Source organism: Uranotaenia lowii, chromosome 1 (genome assembly GCF_029784155.1).
Source record: "Uranotaenia lowii strain MFRU-FL chromosome 1, ASM2978415v1, whole genome shotgun sequence".
In the NCBI taxonomy this organism is placed as follows: Eukaryota; Metazoa; Arthropoda; class Insecta; order Diptera; family Culicidae; genus Uranotaenia; species Uranotaenia lowii.
This window is the reverse complement of record NC_073691.1, coordinates 159267137-159284038: the sequence shown is the minus strand read 5'-3', so window position 1 is coordinate 159284038 and position 16902 is coordinate 159267137. Positions and strand designations below refer to the sequence as shown.

General features: G+C 39.8%; 1 protein-coding gene across 2 annotated transcripts in view; it reads right to left on the bottom strand.

The window, feature by feature from the left end:
• The window catches only part of LOC129740682 (homeobox protein Nkx-2.1), a 124252-nt gene that overhangs the window by 95450 nt on the left and 11900 nt on the right, over positions 1–16902 (bottom strand). For both annotated transcript variants that reach the window (XM_055732443.1, XM_055732442.1), the window contains exon 2: positions 4598–4839. In XM_055732443.1, coding sequence (XP_055588418.1) covers positions 4598–4760 — 163 coding nt within the window. In that variant the 5' untranslated portion in view covers positions 4761–4839. The remainder of the gene's footprint in view (positions 1–4597; positions 4840–16902) is intronic.

Genomic DNA, 16902 nt, shown 5'->3' with positions numbered 1-16902 from the left:
GCACTGTGAGCTAACATGTTTCGATAAAAATATGAAAATTTGAGGTGTTTTGCCTCATATTCTTCTTCATTTTTTCGAATTTGGTTTACCATATTTTTGTCCAGATTTTAAGTTCAAAATTTCAAAATTCAATACCAAAATTTTGAAATTCTCGGCCCGCAAAATGTGGGAGAACTTCTTCACTACTTACTCTAGGGGGCCCCCTTTACTAGAAATAATTTTCTAGATATTATTTCACGGAGTTGTTGTAAGTTTTCATTCCGATTTTCTAAATTTGATTTCTTTCCATAGATTTGTAGAAATTGAAGAAGTATGATATAAGTAATGCAAAACTTTTTTCCCTCGGGGGGCCCCCCTGAGCCAGGGGGCCCGGGGCAATTGCCCCTTTTGCCCCCCCCTTAATCCGGCCTTGCCCAGCAGCCAAGCCGTAGCTCCGCCACGTCAACTCACGTCGGTACGCCTCACTGTTCGCCAGTCACCTGGGCCGGGTACGATCAAGCGATCCGCATCCGGGTCGCCAACGGGCATCGCAGCAGCCAGGTTCCTTCGTCTGGTGATAACAAGTCTGCCAACCGGGCAGCAGCAACAAGAACAGCTACTGGGCCTGCTACGATCAAGCGTTCCGCATCCGGGTCGCTAACAAGCATCGCAGCAGCCAGTTCCATCGTCCGGTGACAACAAATCCACCAACCGGGCGTCAGCAACAACAACAGCCATCTGGAACAGATCCGATCAGCGATCCGCATCCTGGTTGCCAACGGGAATCGCAGCAGCAGGATCCGTGGTCCGTTGACCACAAACTAAAAAATCGGGCATCAGCAACAGCAACGCTTCGCAAGCCATCGCAAGAAGTCATCCCAGAATCGGACTTTGCTGGGGCTCCTCAGAGGCCTGCGAGCGACCTTAGCATCAAAATTAGATCCGGTTTCGACATCCGGCCAGCTTTGGTTCATCGATCACAAGGGAAGTACCCACCAAATGATCGCGACAACATTCTCGCAAGGCATGAGACGCGAGAAGGCAACCATCTCGATCCGTGCGGCATCGCTAGCGGAATCCTGTGTTGTTGGAACAGCACTCTTGGCAGATCAACAGTTTGATGGCAGTGGGCACTCGAGTCGATAGGCGAGCAGCTACCTGTAGTGCATGTGCATGCCGCGCCGGAAGTAAAGTCAGAGTGAGTAAGACGTTTCTTTGAATACATGCAATCATGAAAACATAAATTTTATTAGTTGTGGCATATTTGGTGATGAGGAGCTTTACCGTGTGCACTCCCACGCCCTTTTGATATTAAGAAAAATCTCCAACAGTGGCCCAACCAAAAATCAAAAATTGGTTCAAAAAGGGTATTGGGATTTTTACACAAGTTTCGTGGACTAGCTTGTATGTCTGTTCTCTGTGGTTTTACTAAGGTAACAAGGGTTAATAAAGAGCCCATCCTGTTTTCACATCCTTATTAAATTTTCCATGCCATAGATGAAGTAGTCTTGTAACGTATTTTCTCAAAAAGGTTTGTCTTTAAGGGTGAGATGAAAGTTTTCCCATTGTATTTGTATTTTGCTAAAAAAAAAGATTATTACGTATTAAAAAGTTATATAGAGCCTTTAGTGAGAGTCAATGGAGTAGGAAGGTAATTTCATAAACTTTGAGCCAAAAATTTCAACGATTTTATATGTGTTTAGTTTTAGTTGGCTCAGTTTTTAGATTTTTGTATTGTTATGTTTTCACCGTTTGTATGCATTTATAACCCTCAGTGCTACTATTCTTGAAATAGAAAACTATATAGGGTATCCCATTATGTCAAAGCACGGTTTTGATACAACCCTTGTCATTCCGAATAACGTTCAATCAGCTAATTTCTGCTGGGTGTTGTTGTTAACAGTTCAACCTATAATTGTATCGTGAGCTGTACTTTTAATAATTTTCGTGAAAATGAGTAGCGTTTTCCGGGAAAACGCAAAAATTTCGTGCACAAATGGTGTGCCTTCCCCAACATTTCGCTGAGTAAAGGAAGAAGTAAGCATTTGAGCAGTCTGAAATTCGATTCAGAATTATGAAGAGGAAAACAGCTTCGTGAATAAAAAAATCTGGTCTTAAACCGAGTCCGGTGGACAAAATTTTGAAACGGAAAATCATGCGTACTTACACCAATTAAAAACTTCCTAAGTTCAGGATTTGGCCAAAAACGTGGATCCCTTCTTAGCGCTTGTAGAGATGAGATGAAGGATGTGCAGAAAATATATAAAATTAAATAAAATTATATGGCAACGTTTGTTATTTTGCCAACACTTGGCAAAACAAACAAAACAAAGTCAGTCATTTTTGTGAGCGACAGACGTGTCTGCGTGTATCTCTGAAATGAGATTCGTAGGAATCGTAAAATCACGTCAATGGCGTGATTGGTAGAAAAAGGACAGAGAGCGCAGATTGTTAAGACTGCTGCTACGAAAAAAAAAGTTTTTAATTCGGCCTTCGGTAAAAAGACGGATTGACACAGAGAGCACAGATTTTGAAGGCTGCTGCTACGATTGAAATTGATTCTGATTTGGCCCCTTGGAAGCGCAGATTTTTAAGGCGACTGCTGCTGATTGTTTGTTTTGATTTGGCCTTCCGGTGGAAAAAGACGAAATTGGCTTTGGAAGCGCTGAATTTCAGGCTTCTGATGCTGATTGTTTGTTTTGATTAGGATTTCCGGTGGAAAAAGACGGAATTGGCTTAGGATGCGCAGAATTTAAGGCTGCTGCTGCTGATTGTTTGTTTTGATTTGGATTTCCGGTGGAAAAAGACGGAATAGGATAAGGGTGCGCAGAATTTAAGGCTGCTGCTGCTGCTAATTGTTTGTTTCGATTTTCACTCCCGATGGTAAAAGATGGAATTGGCTTAGGAAGTGCAAATTTTAGGCCAGCTTTTGCTGATTGTTTGTAATCTAGAATTGTAGAATTAAGAGGAAGGATATTTAAAAAATAAAATGTTGTTTCAGAGAAAAACATAAGTCTGTTAATGAAAGTTTCAATTGAGAATAGAGAAAAAAAAATCAAACACCCAAAACTGAAAAAAGAAAACCAAATTTTGATAAAATGATACAGCAAAATAAACATATCCACCATGGGTGCACGGATTCACCGCAGTGTCTGCCCAAGTATGACAAACCGGATGAATTCATTCGAGTCTGGTTGTTTTTCTTTCATCCTTTTTTGTCTTTCCTTTTTAATGGATCCTTTTTAAAATGGATCCCATGAAATGTTTTTCTTGTTTTGCTTGAATGTAGTGGTCATGCATCATTTTAGTTGGGAGGCGAGTCCTTATGCCAGTTACGGTTTTTCAAACATATCATCTTCGGCACAGTGCACATTTCAGCGCATTATCGGCACAGAGATGTGCTAAATAGGCATTGGATTTTTGCAACCTCTTCTATGGGTGTAATCGTCTTCAAACAATAGTTCAGCTTGAGGCAGAACATTTTTCTTCAAAACCGTGTCCAAGTAGTACGCTGCGTTGATTTTGACCCCTTTAGGGATAAAAATAAGAGGCAGTTTACCTCTCTTGCAAATGGCTCCCCAAACCATCACTGACGTCTTATTTTGGAACCGGCAACTGTCCAGCTTGTCCGCAGGAGCTTGCTGGAGGCTCACACTCTAAACTCTATCATTTTGGCAATTGACTGTTTGCTCCAAAACGAACAGCTTCTCGTCAGAAAAATAATCTCGTCATCTGCGCGCCAACCGAGCAGCGATAACAGCTGTTCTTAACTCTGCCATGGCTCACAACTCAATGTAAACAAACTGCACAGAAACGAAACTCTGCCACTTTGGGCAGCAAAGTTAGCCCTTTCATTTGACATATAGATGGCACCAGAGAGATGCAACGCGTAGGCTACAGGCGACCCCAAAAAAGTGTGAACGGACTTTTTTGTCACCCTGTAGTTCAAACTTTCAAACATAAAATCCTTTTAAATCAGCGGTGGATCAATTTTGATTAAGTTACTTTCAATGTGATGCAAAACATATTGTTATCATAAGCTGTAAAACGATATTTTGATTTATGGGGTAAGTTGAGATGATATTTTTTTCTATTGACTTGATCCTTTTATGAAAGTTTTAAAAAGTTGTACAATTTGTTGCATGATTAGAAGGAATATTCCGTAATAGTTTCCAGTTTAGTAAGTTATTTTTTCATGAATTTTATGGAACTGACCAACATTAAATCGACCTAAAAGGAGGTAATTGTTAAAATATTAAGGGGGACCATCAGTGATCCATATCAGAAGAATCCAAATTGGGGATTTGGACACAAGTTCTTTGGACACTCAAAAGGGATAAATTATAAAATTTTAAAACAAAGCACCATGGAGAAGACGGCTGACAGGCGTCTCGTGCCCTGGACGTGATCCCCACTTCTTTTGATCGTATCTCGGCCATCTAAGCGAGACGCGTATCGTGAAAAAGCTTCCGATGTCGAGGATATGATGTGCTTCAGATATCGCTGCGTTGCGGAATGCTTTGAAACCGCTTCGAAGTTTATCAATCGCTAACAAGCACCTTCCATGCTCCATGAAAATAACTCCAATCGAACTACACGTTCAAAGATAAATACTCACTTGCAAATCGTGGATCACTAGCGGTAGATCCGTACCAACCAGCGGCCGCCGAGTTTCGCATATCGGTGTAATGGCCCGCCAGCGATAGGTTATCGGTGGGGCCACAGTAGCTCTGCACCCCGGGACTATGATACAGCGGTCCCATTGCGTACGGGTTGGCCATGCTGCTTGCCGCTGCTGCTGCCGCCGCCGAGGGCGTGTTGGATCCGAGGGCACCGGGTGAATTGACACTGCTGCCGCCGCTAAGGATAGAAACAACGATCAGGGGTGTTAGTTCCGTGTTGGTAATTGGACATTTTTGCAGGAGGGAAAGGGGGGCGTAAGGACGAGGTTGGTTAGTAAATGAAAGTAAATAATAGATAATGCTGCTTAATATCCCTTTTTACATCTAGGCATCATACTGTCTGAACCAAATATTTAGTTATTGGAATCAACGCCCTTTAACGATCTTAGAACTCGGCATCAACTGTCAAATTTAGCATTATTGCATGATCTGGTGTAAATGTATCATGGATAAAGGTAAATGCAACGATTCCCAAAAACCATAAGATGAAAGCATTAGCATCAGTATTTTGTAATCATATAGATCGGCTGGTCTTCTCTACAAGAATGTAATACGTGAGTCCAAAAAAGACGATAGATTTGGGTTCAAATCTCACTGGACGTCAGATAAAGAAATTGCATGTTTTAAACGTTTTTTCCATCTGATTTATTCCCTTAATTTATAATTTTGAAGATGATAAACTGTATTAATAGTCTTATGGATAACAATAGAGATTTTGTCTTTCAAACATCTATGCTAAGCTTGCCAAAATACACAGCAAACTTCCGTTGATGCAACTGTTTAAATTGACATTATTATATCTGTAAAATATTGAAATTTCCTTTTCTTCAAATTTTGACAACGGCAATGTCTTTTTTTACATTTTTTTAGGTTCAGAAGGTAAATTATTTTGAAATGAGGCACCTTATTTCTATTATAGCTTAAGCTTTCTAGATTAAGAAATCCGGGCACTTTTATCTTAAAACCTGGAAAAACCTTGCATTGGATTTCAAAATTTGAAACACAAAAACCGGACAAACCCGGCCCAAAACTAGGTAATTCTTAAAAATGACCTAGGGAATCCATCATCAACGACTTAGAAACTGATTGAACTGTTGTTTATTTCTACATTTTTTTTGTTGACTCTGGTGTTTAAAAAACATAAGAAAACTCTTGAGAATGCTGCCAAAATTCAAACCAAGAATCGGAGTGGAACTATTGATCGCAACTATGGTTAAAACCCTATAGCCATAACGAATAACTGAATGCAGACCGCTAAACTGTACAGTAAATTCGTTTTCGGAGGAAAATAAAGTGTAGTCTGACATCCAGCAAACAACAAACAGCGTTCACTTCTATGGATCACAATCTTTATAACCGGGTTTTGACGCAATGTTACGAATGTGTTCAGATCCAGGGACTGAGGCAACTGTCAAATAAAATACAAACGGACCGTACTGAACTTTCAGTAAAATAACATCAGTTTCCCTTTGATTTCAATGGCATTTTCTGGTAACAAAACGACCGTGTGGTGCCGAAAAGTCAGTTCTCGAATTTCCATATTTTTCATACCCCTGGTTCTGACGTAATTTTTTTTTTTTTTTTTTGAAAATTAGAAAGGTATTTCGTATGACCAAGTACGATAGAATTCTTTTCCGTTGAGTTTTCATTCGAAATATTTAAACTTTTCAATTTTTGAGAATGTTTTGAAAAATATCGACAAAACATACTTATTTATACTGTTCAAAGTGCTATTGTAGTGTTAACATCTGATTGAGGCCCATTTTGATCAAAAAGCTATATACAATATGCTATTGCGGAGCTGATGCAATCCTATGATAATTTTTTTTAATGAGTAGGGGAGAGTGGGGATACTTGATCCCCTTTTCTTATTTTCACCATATCTTTTTGAAAAAAATAAGCAACTCGCCTTCTTTGACATTTTCTGACAGCTTGTAACTTCAAGTTTCTATGCTCCAAAAATTAGAACGATACTTGAACCCGTTGATGAACTAGAAGCATTTTTGTGGGAGTAAAAAAATTGAGATTTTTCTGAAGTTAGGGGAGACTTGATCCCCTATTGAAGGAGACTTGATCTTTTATTCAGGAAGCCCTAATCTTCTAATATATAAAGATGAGTTGGACTATATATGTTTGTTTGTATGCACCTTATAGAAATCCACACCGCTTAACCGATCAGTCTGAAATTTGGTACAGTTATGTATTTGGACCATGGTAAGGTTTTAGTAATAGTTTTGAGCCCCTCCCACCTAAGAAAAGGAACCCTCCCATAGAACTTTCGTTTTTTCTCCCACGAACCAAAAGTCACGGCACCATTTTGTCGACCGATTTTCGTTTCCTTTGGCGGGGTTGTTTTCACCATCACCATGGACCAGGCATTAGAAACAACCATCCAGCCAGAGTTCATGTGTACTGGACAGCAAATCCAAGCCTGCTACTGCTGGAAAATTTGATGGCGGATAGTTTTGGCGGGCTTTTTTTTCTTCTACAGTTTAAAGCACGTGTTATCGGTACGAGATATTTGAAAGTTGGAAGCAATAAAGAGCCTACATTTTGGTTTGAAAAATACAACTAGCCTGTTAGGAATATATTGACTTGAAATGTAGTGGTTTTCAAAGTGCTCCCTACCGCGGGGGGGGGGGGGGGGGGGGCTTTGAGAGACTACAAGAATATACAGTGAACTGAAAAGTTAACAGAGAATTGACTTCTTCAGCTGAATAACTATTCAGACTTAGTGCTGGAAGCTTATGACCCGATTTTCATAAAATCCAGCTTTATATTTTTAGAGTTCCTCTTAGAGAAAGAAAAATTAATAAGATTCAGAGTTATAAGTTGAAGGCTACGATTGCAACGCTTTAATAGCCGTCGGGAAATTTAAACGAGGGATTTGACAATTGATTATATAATTTAATCTTTAGTTTTTAGTTTTATACAATTAAATTTCATTGGTCAATTTATAACTTTTGAGTTATTATTGATCATCAATGTGTTCAATTCTACCATCCAATTTTGAAAAAAACTTATTGTACAGCCGTGCATTACTGCGATTTCAAACAAGTAAAATCTAAAAATCTTTACCGTGGTCACTCTAAACCAGGGGTGAGCAACCTTTTGAAGCAACGGGCCACTTTTAATTTGAAATTCTTTCGGCGGGCCGCATCAAAATAAAATTTAATATTTATATTATAAGAGATGTTGAGGAAGGTTTCAAAATTATTGTAAAAAATATTTCAACCGGATTTGTCAATGTTACAGTTTACATTTTTGATTCTAGAAAATATTTACAGATTTCATAAATGTTAAATTTAATTTAGAGTCCTCTGGGACAGGCTTTCTTAGGCTGAATCATAAAAATCTTATGACTTTGGTAATGTGGATGTCTAATTTTTAAGTTAAATGACTCCTTTTAATCAATGTTTTGCATTATATGTCTATGACATTTCTCAAAATAGCATCACACATAACACAAGTTAACAAAATTCACATTTTTCCTTGGTGCAAAGAATCTCAGAACTGATTTTGACTTATTCAGGGGCGCTGAATCCAAATATGTGTTCAATTAGTTTTTTTTTGTCAGCTCTAGTCCTTGTACAAAAATCAAACAAAACCCCAAGATAGAATGTTAATTGCCTATTTTGGTCATGTTTGTTTTCATTTCACAATTTATAGCAGACATAAGCAGAAAATTCTATAACTTTGTCTCAACGCTAATAACATTGCATACTTAAAGGCGCTATTTTTTATAATTAAGAGAAAATTAATTATTTTTGCTGTTTTCTTCAGACAATTGTTTGATAAATATTAGTTTTTGGATAAATATTAGTAATTTCGTAATCAGCAATCATAACGATCAATTCAGAAGAAGAATATGTCGTTTGGAAGGGGGATCAATTGTACCCAACTCTAGGGGATCGATTGTACCCATAATAAATCAACATTTTAGAAAAGTTTTTCTGAAAAAAGTTGAGAGTTTTCCATTACTTTGAAAATATGGCATTATGAAGTTAATTTTACGCTCGAATGATTGATACATTGGAACAAGTATTTTTTCATAATTTTCCCATGTAAGGAACATTTTAAAGTGATGAAAAAAGATCTTCACGTTACATTTTGTGAAATTTTTCAAACAAAGTTCAATTACTCAAACAATTATTTTGTTAAAAATTATCAAACTACAAGCATTGTTATTTTGCTCATTTCGGCACATTTTTCTAGAACATTTGATCTTTGAAAGACATTCCAGTTTCGAGATATAGCTAAGGAATCAAGTATCCCCAGGGATCAAGTATCCTCATTCTCCCCTATAGATATCTACTACCTATACAGAGCAATCTAAGGAAATTGAGGCTCTCGGAAGCAAAGGGGTATATTAAGTTTTCCATGTTGCGGATTTTGCCATATATTTTCTGTAAAGTTGTAGCTTTCGTTGAAACAAAAAAGTATGTGAGAAAATCTAAAAAATCTGAAAATTGCACCAAATGTTGTTTCAAATATGATAAATTGTTTGGCATTTTTTTTTTTCATTATACTTTGTTGCTTCAACGTTATAGGGTAGAAAGGCATTGAAGAACTTTTTCGGTACAACAGTGTTCGATGTGGTGGACTCAAACTTTAGGCCATCTGTTTGGAAGGCAAGTGTTCTGCAAACTAAGCTTGTGGCCTTGGCTTAGAGGTTAGAGCGAAAGTCTACTAACCCAGAGGTGATTAGGTCGTATCTCGTTCATGGCATACATAATACTTCTTCTGAATATTGACGGTTTAAGCATTTAAACAAATAAAATAATAGTAAGAATATTGAAAAGACATACACCGTCTTAGCCGATTTAGGCTTCACAGACTGAATAAATGACGTGGACAACTTAAGATTAACATTTAACACCCAGTACCGAGATGGGAATCGAACCCATGCCATAAGTGGGCTAGCGATTACCGTCTTACCACGCTAACCACTCGACCACCAAGACGTACTGCTATATTCCTCACTCTCCAGAAACTTGAAGGACACACGAAACGCGCCTCCATGTGAGGAAAGTTCTTACGAACATGAATAAATGCTATCGAGAAGACCTAATAGTTGCCTTAGACTAAATTTCGAAAGCTTCTGGCGAAAACTGTTAAGCTCATTATCACCAGAACTTTGTGTCCCGATCTGACAATTATACTAAATACAACACAAGTATATCTACTTTTTTTTCATAATATCTTTCATGATAAGTAAGTAGACTTCGTTAATAAATTTTATACTCAAAATATGATTTTGAAATAGAGACCGGTCGTGTTTATGACAGCTCCGCAAAAATTTTCTCGAAAGTTTTATTTTTTCACTTTGAAGAGTTTCTTGTACATTTCCAAATTAAACCAGTGAAGAGTGTGAAGGATGCTGTTTATAGCTAAAGGAACATTAAGTTTAAGCGAAAAAATTCCTGGAATGTTCGATCGATGCCCAAAATCGAAAAGTCGGTTGTGCTAACAGTTCCGGATCGCTCTCTCGAGTGGCTAAAAGTATCTGGTGATTGAAGAATGGGTTTTACCAAAGCTAACCCATGTCGGGAGCAAAAGTTCGACGATAGGATCATCCTCAAGATGAGTATTATTTTTGTCTTATTCATAATAAAATCTCAAATATGAAATAATTACATTAGAGGGCGAGTTTTGTAGGCAAGTGAGCAGATTATGTTCAAAATCATATCACTAAATCGTACTGAAAAGAAAATGAGTTCACATAGAATAAAATCTTTCAGATGAGTAGCTCCGTTCACGTAAGTATCATTTTTTTCTTCATTTAGTACTGATAACATATTTTAACTATTCAATTATCTAACATGAATGAGCTCAAATATCATGAAATCAAGTTAGGTTAGGATGTTAAGCAGAATAATAATGATCATAAACTCAAAGCTTCTCTTATAATTATTATCATGAATTATGCCATCCCCCGGAAACAATTAATCATTCTAACAACGCAAAAATAGGTTTCAAATTATGAAAAATTGCGTTTTTTTTGTTGCTTATCTACGAACACTTTTCATGGTTTTGTTGATGAAAGGTCCGTAAGTGTGATTCTTGAATCAAGGCTATTGTTTCTTTCAATTTTAAAATAGATAAATCAGAAAAACACAACATTTGTAGATCAAAAATATAACTGTATTAGGAAGTTCATTATAAACTCTTAAATATTGCATCAAATAAACTAGTTTAAATAATTCAATTTGAAATTGATTATTAACTTAATAACCATCAAACCAACTAGCAATTTGTATCTCTTTTTTCATGACCATATTACCTGTACAGAAGCAGGAATTGAGTTTTTTTTATTGAAACGAATATTTGGCATACAAAATGTGTATTTTTGGTCTTTCCCAGAAAAAAAGTTTCCGTCAAATGTAGGAGTTTCATTTCGAAACAACAGTTATGGAAAGAATTAAGAATACAAGAGAATAGGTATAACAAAATTGACACTTGTCAAAAGTGTTTCCTAATCATATCCTTTCACCCAAGCCTCCAATCTAAAAATTTATTTGCTAGGATGCAGAGGTGACCTCGGTCCTAAAGCGCAATATTGTTCTTTTATCCCTTTCTCTCTTTTCCAAATCTATCTATTGACTACTAGGACGTGGCCGGCGCCGTTATTGATGTGTGTTAATGCACAATTTCTAGAACCACCTTAATAGTCACCAATTCCACCCATCTCAATTGCATACTAGGAGATTTAGTATGTACATCTCTTATCAGAGAGTACCTAGAGTGAAAAAGGCCTTTCCGAACACTACCTCTACTCAAGCTAGGTTCTATTACTAGAAGCAGCAGAATAAAAGATAGTGTTAAATAAACCGCAGTCGAGTGTAGTACTCTTCTTTAAAATAAACCGCGTTGTATACTTTTAACCGCCAAGTGTTCTTATTGCAAGTTTTCTGTAGGTCGTTGACCTTTAAATAGTGAGGATATCACGCGCGAATTTTGTGAAGTTTTAGCTCGGCTGGACCACGGCACCCCGGACGTTCACAGGTGCGTGAACATTTTTGGTCCTTGGAAGCCGGATTCGTGTCGGGTCGCGGTATTAAAACGTGGACATTGTGAGGCTTTGTTGGCCTATTGTGTCAGAAACAAAGACCGTTGTACGCGGGTCAACTTGGCGTCTAGTGTTCGCCATTTTCTACGCTGGAGTTATCACAATCTTCATCGAGTTGCTGATCATCGAAACGTGTTTCATCTCCTGGGAATATCAAGCAATATTCCTAGCCTGGATTTTCTACGGTTACGAGAGGGAACGGATTTAGCGAGGAAAAGTCCTGGACAAAACGATCGAGCCTTGAAAAAGTATTGGATCAAAATCGGATCGAGTTGCGGATTGTATTATGTTCCCCACGAAGGGCAAAAAAGTGTATATTGCATGGTAAGGGATCTGTGGCTGCTTCATTGCATGCGGAGAGCCACCAGATTAGCGTGGGTGAAAATTGGTAAGAATTTTCAAATAAATGAAAACTGCATGCGAAGCTCATTCATTGATTTTTCGACAACTTTTTTGCTAAGTCCCTCTGGTATCAATGGTCATTCATATTTTCGGTCTTAGAATTCGCTGGCTCTCTCTACCATCAGTTGTTTGTTCGCTTGTTGAAATCCCCTCGCTGCTGTCAATCTGGGTGGTTAGTCAATGGTCGTGTCACGTCGCGGAATCGTTGAGATGAAACGGTAAAAGTGGTAAAAATTAAAAGTGAAATTGATCGAAAAAGTGCATCATAATTATAAATTGCTGAAAGTGATTAAAAGTGAACAGTGCAAACGAACTTGTGTTTTGTAATTTCCCTTAATATTGATCGAACTTCTGAATTAAGTGAATACATTGTGATTAACTTTGGACATAGATCATTGATTATTAACTATGTCGCTTCGTGAACTATCAGCCAAAGAGCGAAGGGCTCTAAAAACAATTGATTCAGTGCTGTGCTTTGTGGACCAACATTCAGACATCGATCATCAACATGTTGAAGTTCGTTTGCAGCTGTTAGAAAGTGCATACAGTGAGTTTGTACAAATGCGATTGCAAATAGAACTGCTGCTCGAGGATGAGGACGTGAAGGAAGTGGTCGACGAAGATGCATCGGACACTGAACGTCTCGTCAGTTTGGGCGCAGCAGCACAAAGAAGGGAGGAAGAAAGTGATGCGATTTTTTCTAAAGCTGAACTGAAGTACTGCCAGGCTAAATCAGCATTATTGAAATTCTTGCATGCAGAAATCCAGCATTCAAACACACAACCATCTCACCCAACTACATCTGCTGTGGAATCGAGGGTAAAACTTCCCGAAATACGGTTGCCAACCTTTTCTGGACGATTAGAGGAGTGGATCCCATTCAGAGATGCTTTCAAAAGTCTCATTCATCAAAGTGATAAGCTCTCTGAAATGGATAAATTCACGTATTTAAGGGCCTCGCTTTCAGGAGAAGCCCTTCAAGAAATTGGATCGATTGCCTTATCTGGAAGTAATTATGACGTCGCTTGGAATGTTCTCGAGGATCGCTACCAAAATCACAAGCTCATAGTCAAGGCACACCTGGACTCGTTATTTGCGATAGAGCGAATGAAAAGGGAAAATTTCGAATGCTTGAACCTATTGATATCTGAGTTTGAGAAACACCTCCAAATGCTCGCTAAAATTGGAGAGGATATCGGTGGTTGGAGCACCATTTTGGTGCATATGGTTTGTTCCAGATTAGATCCAATAACGTTGAAGCTTTGGGAAACCAATCATAACTCCAAAGAAGTTCCCTGTTATGATAATTTGATTACGTTTCTCAAGAATCACTGTTCCGTCCTACAATCCCTTTCATCATCGTCATCTTCTGCACAGCCAGAGAACAGGAAACCACGATTCGGGGTGAATCACGCCACAACTTCAGGTCGATGTAGTTTTTGCGCCGAATCTTTCCACTCGGCCTTTGTCTGCCGGAAGTTTCAGAAGATGACGGTTGCCCAAAGATATGAAGCTGTAAAAAAGATTGGTTTGTGTATGAATTGCTTATCAGGTGGTCATCTAGCACGAAATTGTACCCGAGGATTCTGCCGCCAGTGTGGCAGGAGACATCACACGCTGCTGCATTCATCGAAGGAAACGAACAGTGTAAAACCGAAACCCTCCGATGCGTCGGTGACAGCGATCAACCGTAACCACCCCGATAATCGATCAACGCCTCAGCAACAACCTTTACCCAGGCAACAACAACAACAGACCCAAATAGTTATAGACCCAAGACCTCCTACCACATCAACTGCATTACCAATTGTCAATGAAACTTCGCACAGTACTCACCCACTGCATGCCACAGATCCTAACCCACAACCACTTACCATTGCACTTCCCTTACACTCCACACACCAAATTCTTCTATCAACTGCCCTGGTGAAAGTTTCCGATTCGACAGGCCGAAGCGTTCTAGCTAGAGCCCTGTTGGATTCCTGCTCCCAAAATTGCTTTGTCACGTCCAAACTTTGTCGTCAACTCCACTTGAAAGAATTCCCCGAAATTTTGAATCTGCATGGAATTGGAGGCACCTCAGGCTGTTCCAGAAAGGCTGTCCGTGCAAAGGTTGCACCTCGTATCGATCGGATTTCTAGCTTTTTGGAAGAGATCCACTTCAACGTTTTACCAAGTTTGACGGTGCAGTTGCCGTCTCAAAGTTTCTCCATTGGTGATTGGACTATTCCAAGGCACATGACCCTAGCAGATCCTGAATTCCATGAAAGAGGAGAAATTGATATGCTGATTGGTGCGGAATATTATCTCGACTTATTACGAACTGGTCAACATAAAGTCAGCGAAGAGGGGCCTACTATGCAGGAGACTGTATTCGGATGGATTTTGGCTGGACGCATTCCGGAATCAAAAGGTTCATCAATTGATTCAGGCGTTCAGCTATGTACGATGTCGGAACTTCATGAACAGGTCACCAAGTTCTGGGAATTAGAGACATGTCATGTGAAGAGCACCAACTCCGTGGAAGAATCCTTGTGCGAGGAGCTTTTTCAGCGAGAAACTACTCGAGATGAAACTGGCAGATTTGTAGTATCGTTGCCCAAGAAGGATTTTGTCCTCAGTAAGCTCGGTGACTCCAGAGCCAATGCCGAGAAACGCTTTTACGGATTGGAGAAGCGTTTCGTGAACAATCCATCAATCAAGGAGATGTACCTCAAGTTCATCCAAGAATACCAGCATATGGGTCATATGAAGCTGGTTCCAGATTCTGAAGAAGTGCTACGTTACTACTTACCCCATCATCACGTCTTGAAGCCAGAAAGTACGACAACGAAATTAAGGGTCGTCTTTGACGCGTCCTGTCCGTCAACGTCAGGAGTTTCCCTCAACGATGGCCTCATGGTTGGGCCAATAGTTCAGGACGATTTGGTCACCATTGTCACTCGATTTCGCCTACACAAACTTGCAATTGTGGCAGACATTGCAAAAATGTACCGCATGATCAATCTTGCGGAATCCGATCAACGATACCAGTGTATTTTGTGGCGAAATGATCCGTCGGAACCGCTCAAGACCTACAAACTTTCAACCGTTACTTACGGTACAGCGAGCGCACCGTTTCTGGCTACTAGGTGCTTACAGAAGCTAGCAGAAGATGGAGAGCAGAGTCATCCTTTGGCCGCAAAAATTCTCAAGAAGGATTTTTACATGGACGACGCATTGATCGGTATTGATACCCCCGAAGAAGGAAAACAGGCAGTGAAGGAGCTTAATGACCTCTTATGTTCCGTTGGATTTGTCCTGCGCAAATACAATTCGAATTGCGAGGAAATTTTAGCAGATATTCCAGCAGATCTTCTTAGCGACAGAACTGCGTTGGAGTTGGATTCTTTCTCTACCGTAACTACTCTTGGTCTTATTTGGGAACCCAGCACCGATTTGTTTCATTTCCGTATACCAACCTGGAGCTCTTCATCCCGTATTACGAAACGTATCGTGCTTTCCGACGCCTCCAAGTTGTTCGATCCTCTCGGCCTTGTCGGACCTGTGATAGTACAGGCTAAAATGTTTATCCAGAGTTTGTGGCAACTGAAATGTGGCTGGGACGATCCCCTGACAGACGAAATGCAGGTGTTTTGGACGGAATTCCGCCGAAACCTTTCTTCACTTGACACCCTTTCGATCCCTAGATGGGTGGGGTTTTCTCCAAGTAACGACGTTGAACTGCATGGTTTTTGCGATGCTTCTGAGAAGGCGTACGGCGCATGCATTTATCTGCGATGCAGTCACGAAGATGGATCAGTTTCTGTTAAGCTGTTGGTTTCGAAGTCACGCGTAGCTCCTCTCGAAGATTTGAAGAGAAAGAAACGGAAACAATCAATCCCTAGGCAAGAACTTTCGTCGGCACTCCTCCTCAGCCATCTCTACGAAAAATTCTGCAAAAGTACGGCCATGGACGTCAAAAGCTTTTTCTGGACTGACTCTACAATCGTCAAATGTTGGCTAGCATCAGTTCCGTCAAGATGGCAAGCATTCGTGGCGAATAGAGTCTCCGAAATCCAACATCTGACCAAGAAAGGAGTATGGAATCACATTCCGGGTACGGAAAATCCTGCAGATATGATATCTCGAGGAATGACACCTGTTCAACTGCAATACCAAATGTTGTGGTTTGAAGGCCCCATTTGGTTGAAGCAAAATCGAAGCACCTGGCCAGTTGAGGCAGAGTTTTCGCCCGATCAATTCGATAAAGATACGTTGGAGGAAAAATCGTCTGTGGTGTTGCCCATTGAAGCTAAGGCTCCGAACGAAATATTTTCTCGACTTTCCACCTTTGCGCAAACGGTCCGTTTGGTAGCATGGATGCGACGATATTGTCACAACGCTAAAAAGCAGAATACGAGAAAAATCGGTAACATTTCCTTTGAAGAATTCCTGGAGGCTACAAAAGTTTTGGTCAAATTGTCTCAAGCTGAAAGTTTTGGCCAAGAACTCAAGGATCTGTCTCATTCCCAAGAAGTGAGAAGCACCTCCAGAATTGCCAGTTTGAATCCTCATTTAGTCGATGGAATAATACGGGTCGGTGGCCGGTTAGCTAACGCACCAGTTTCTGAAAATCGCAAGCATCCCATCATCCTCGATCACCATCATCCCCTTTCGATCATGATCGTCCAGCACTACCACGAGTTCCTGTATCACGCCGGACAACAACTCCTGATTGCCAGTGTCCGCGGGAAGTATTGGGTTACAAGTCTTCGTGGGTTAGCCCGA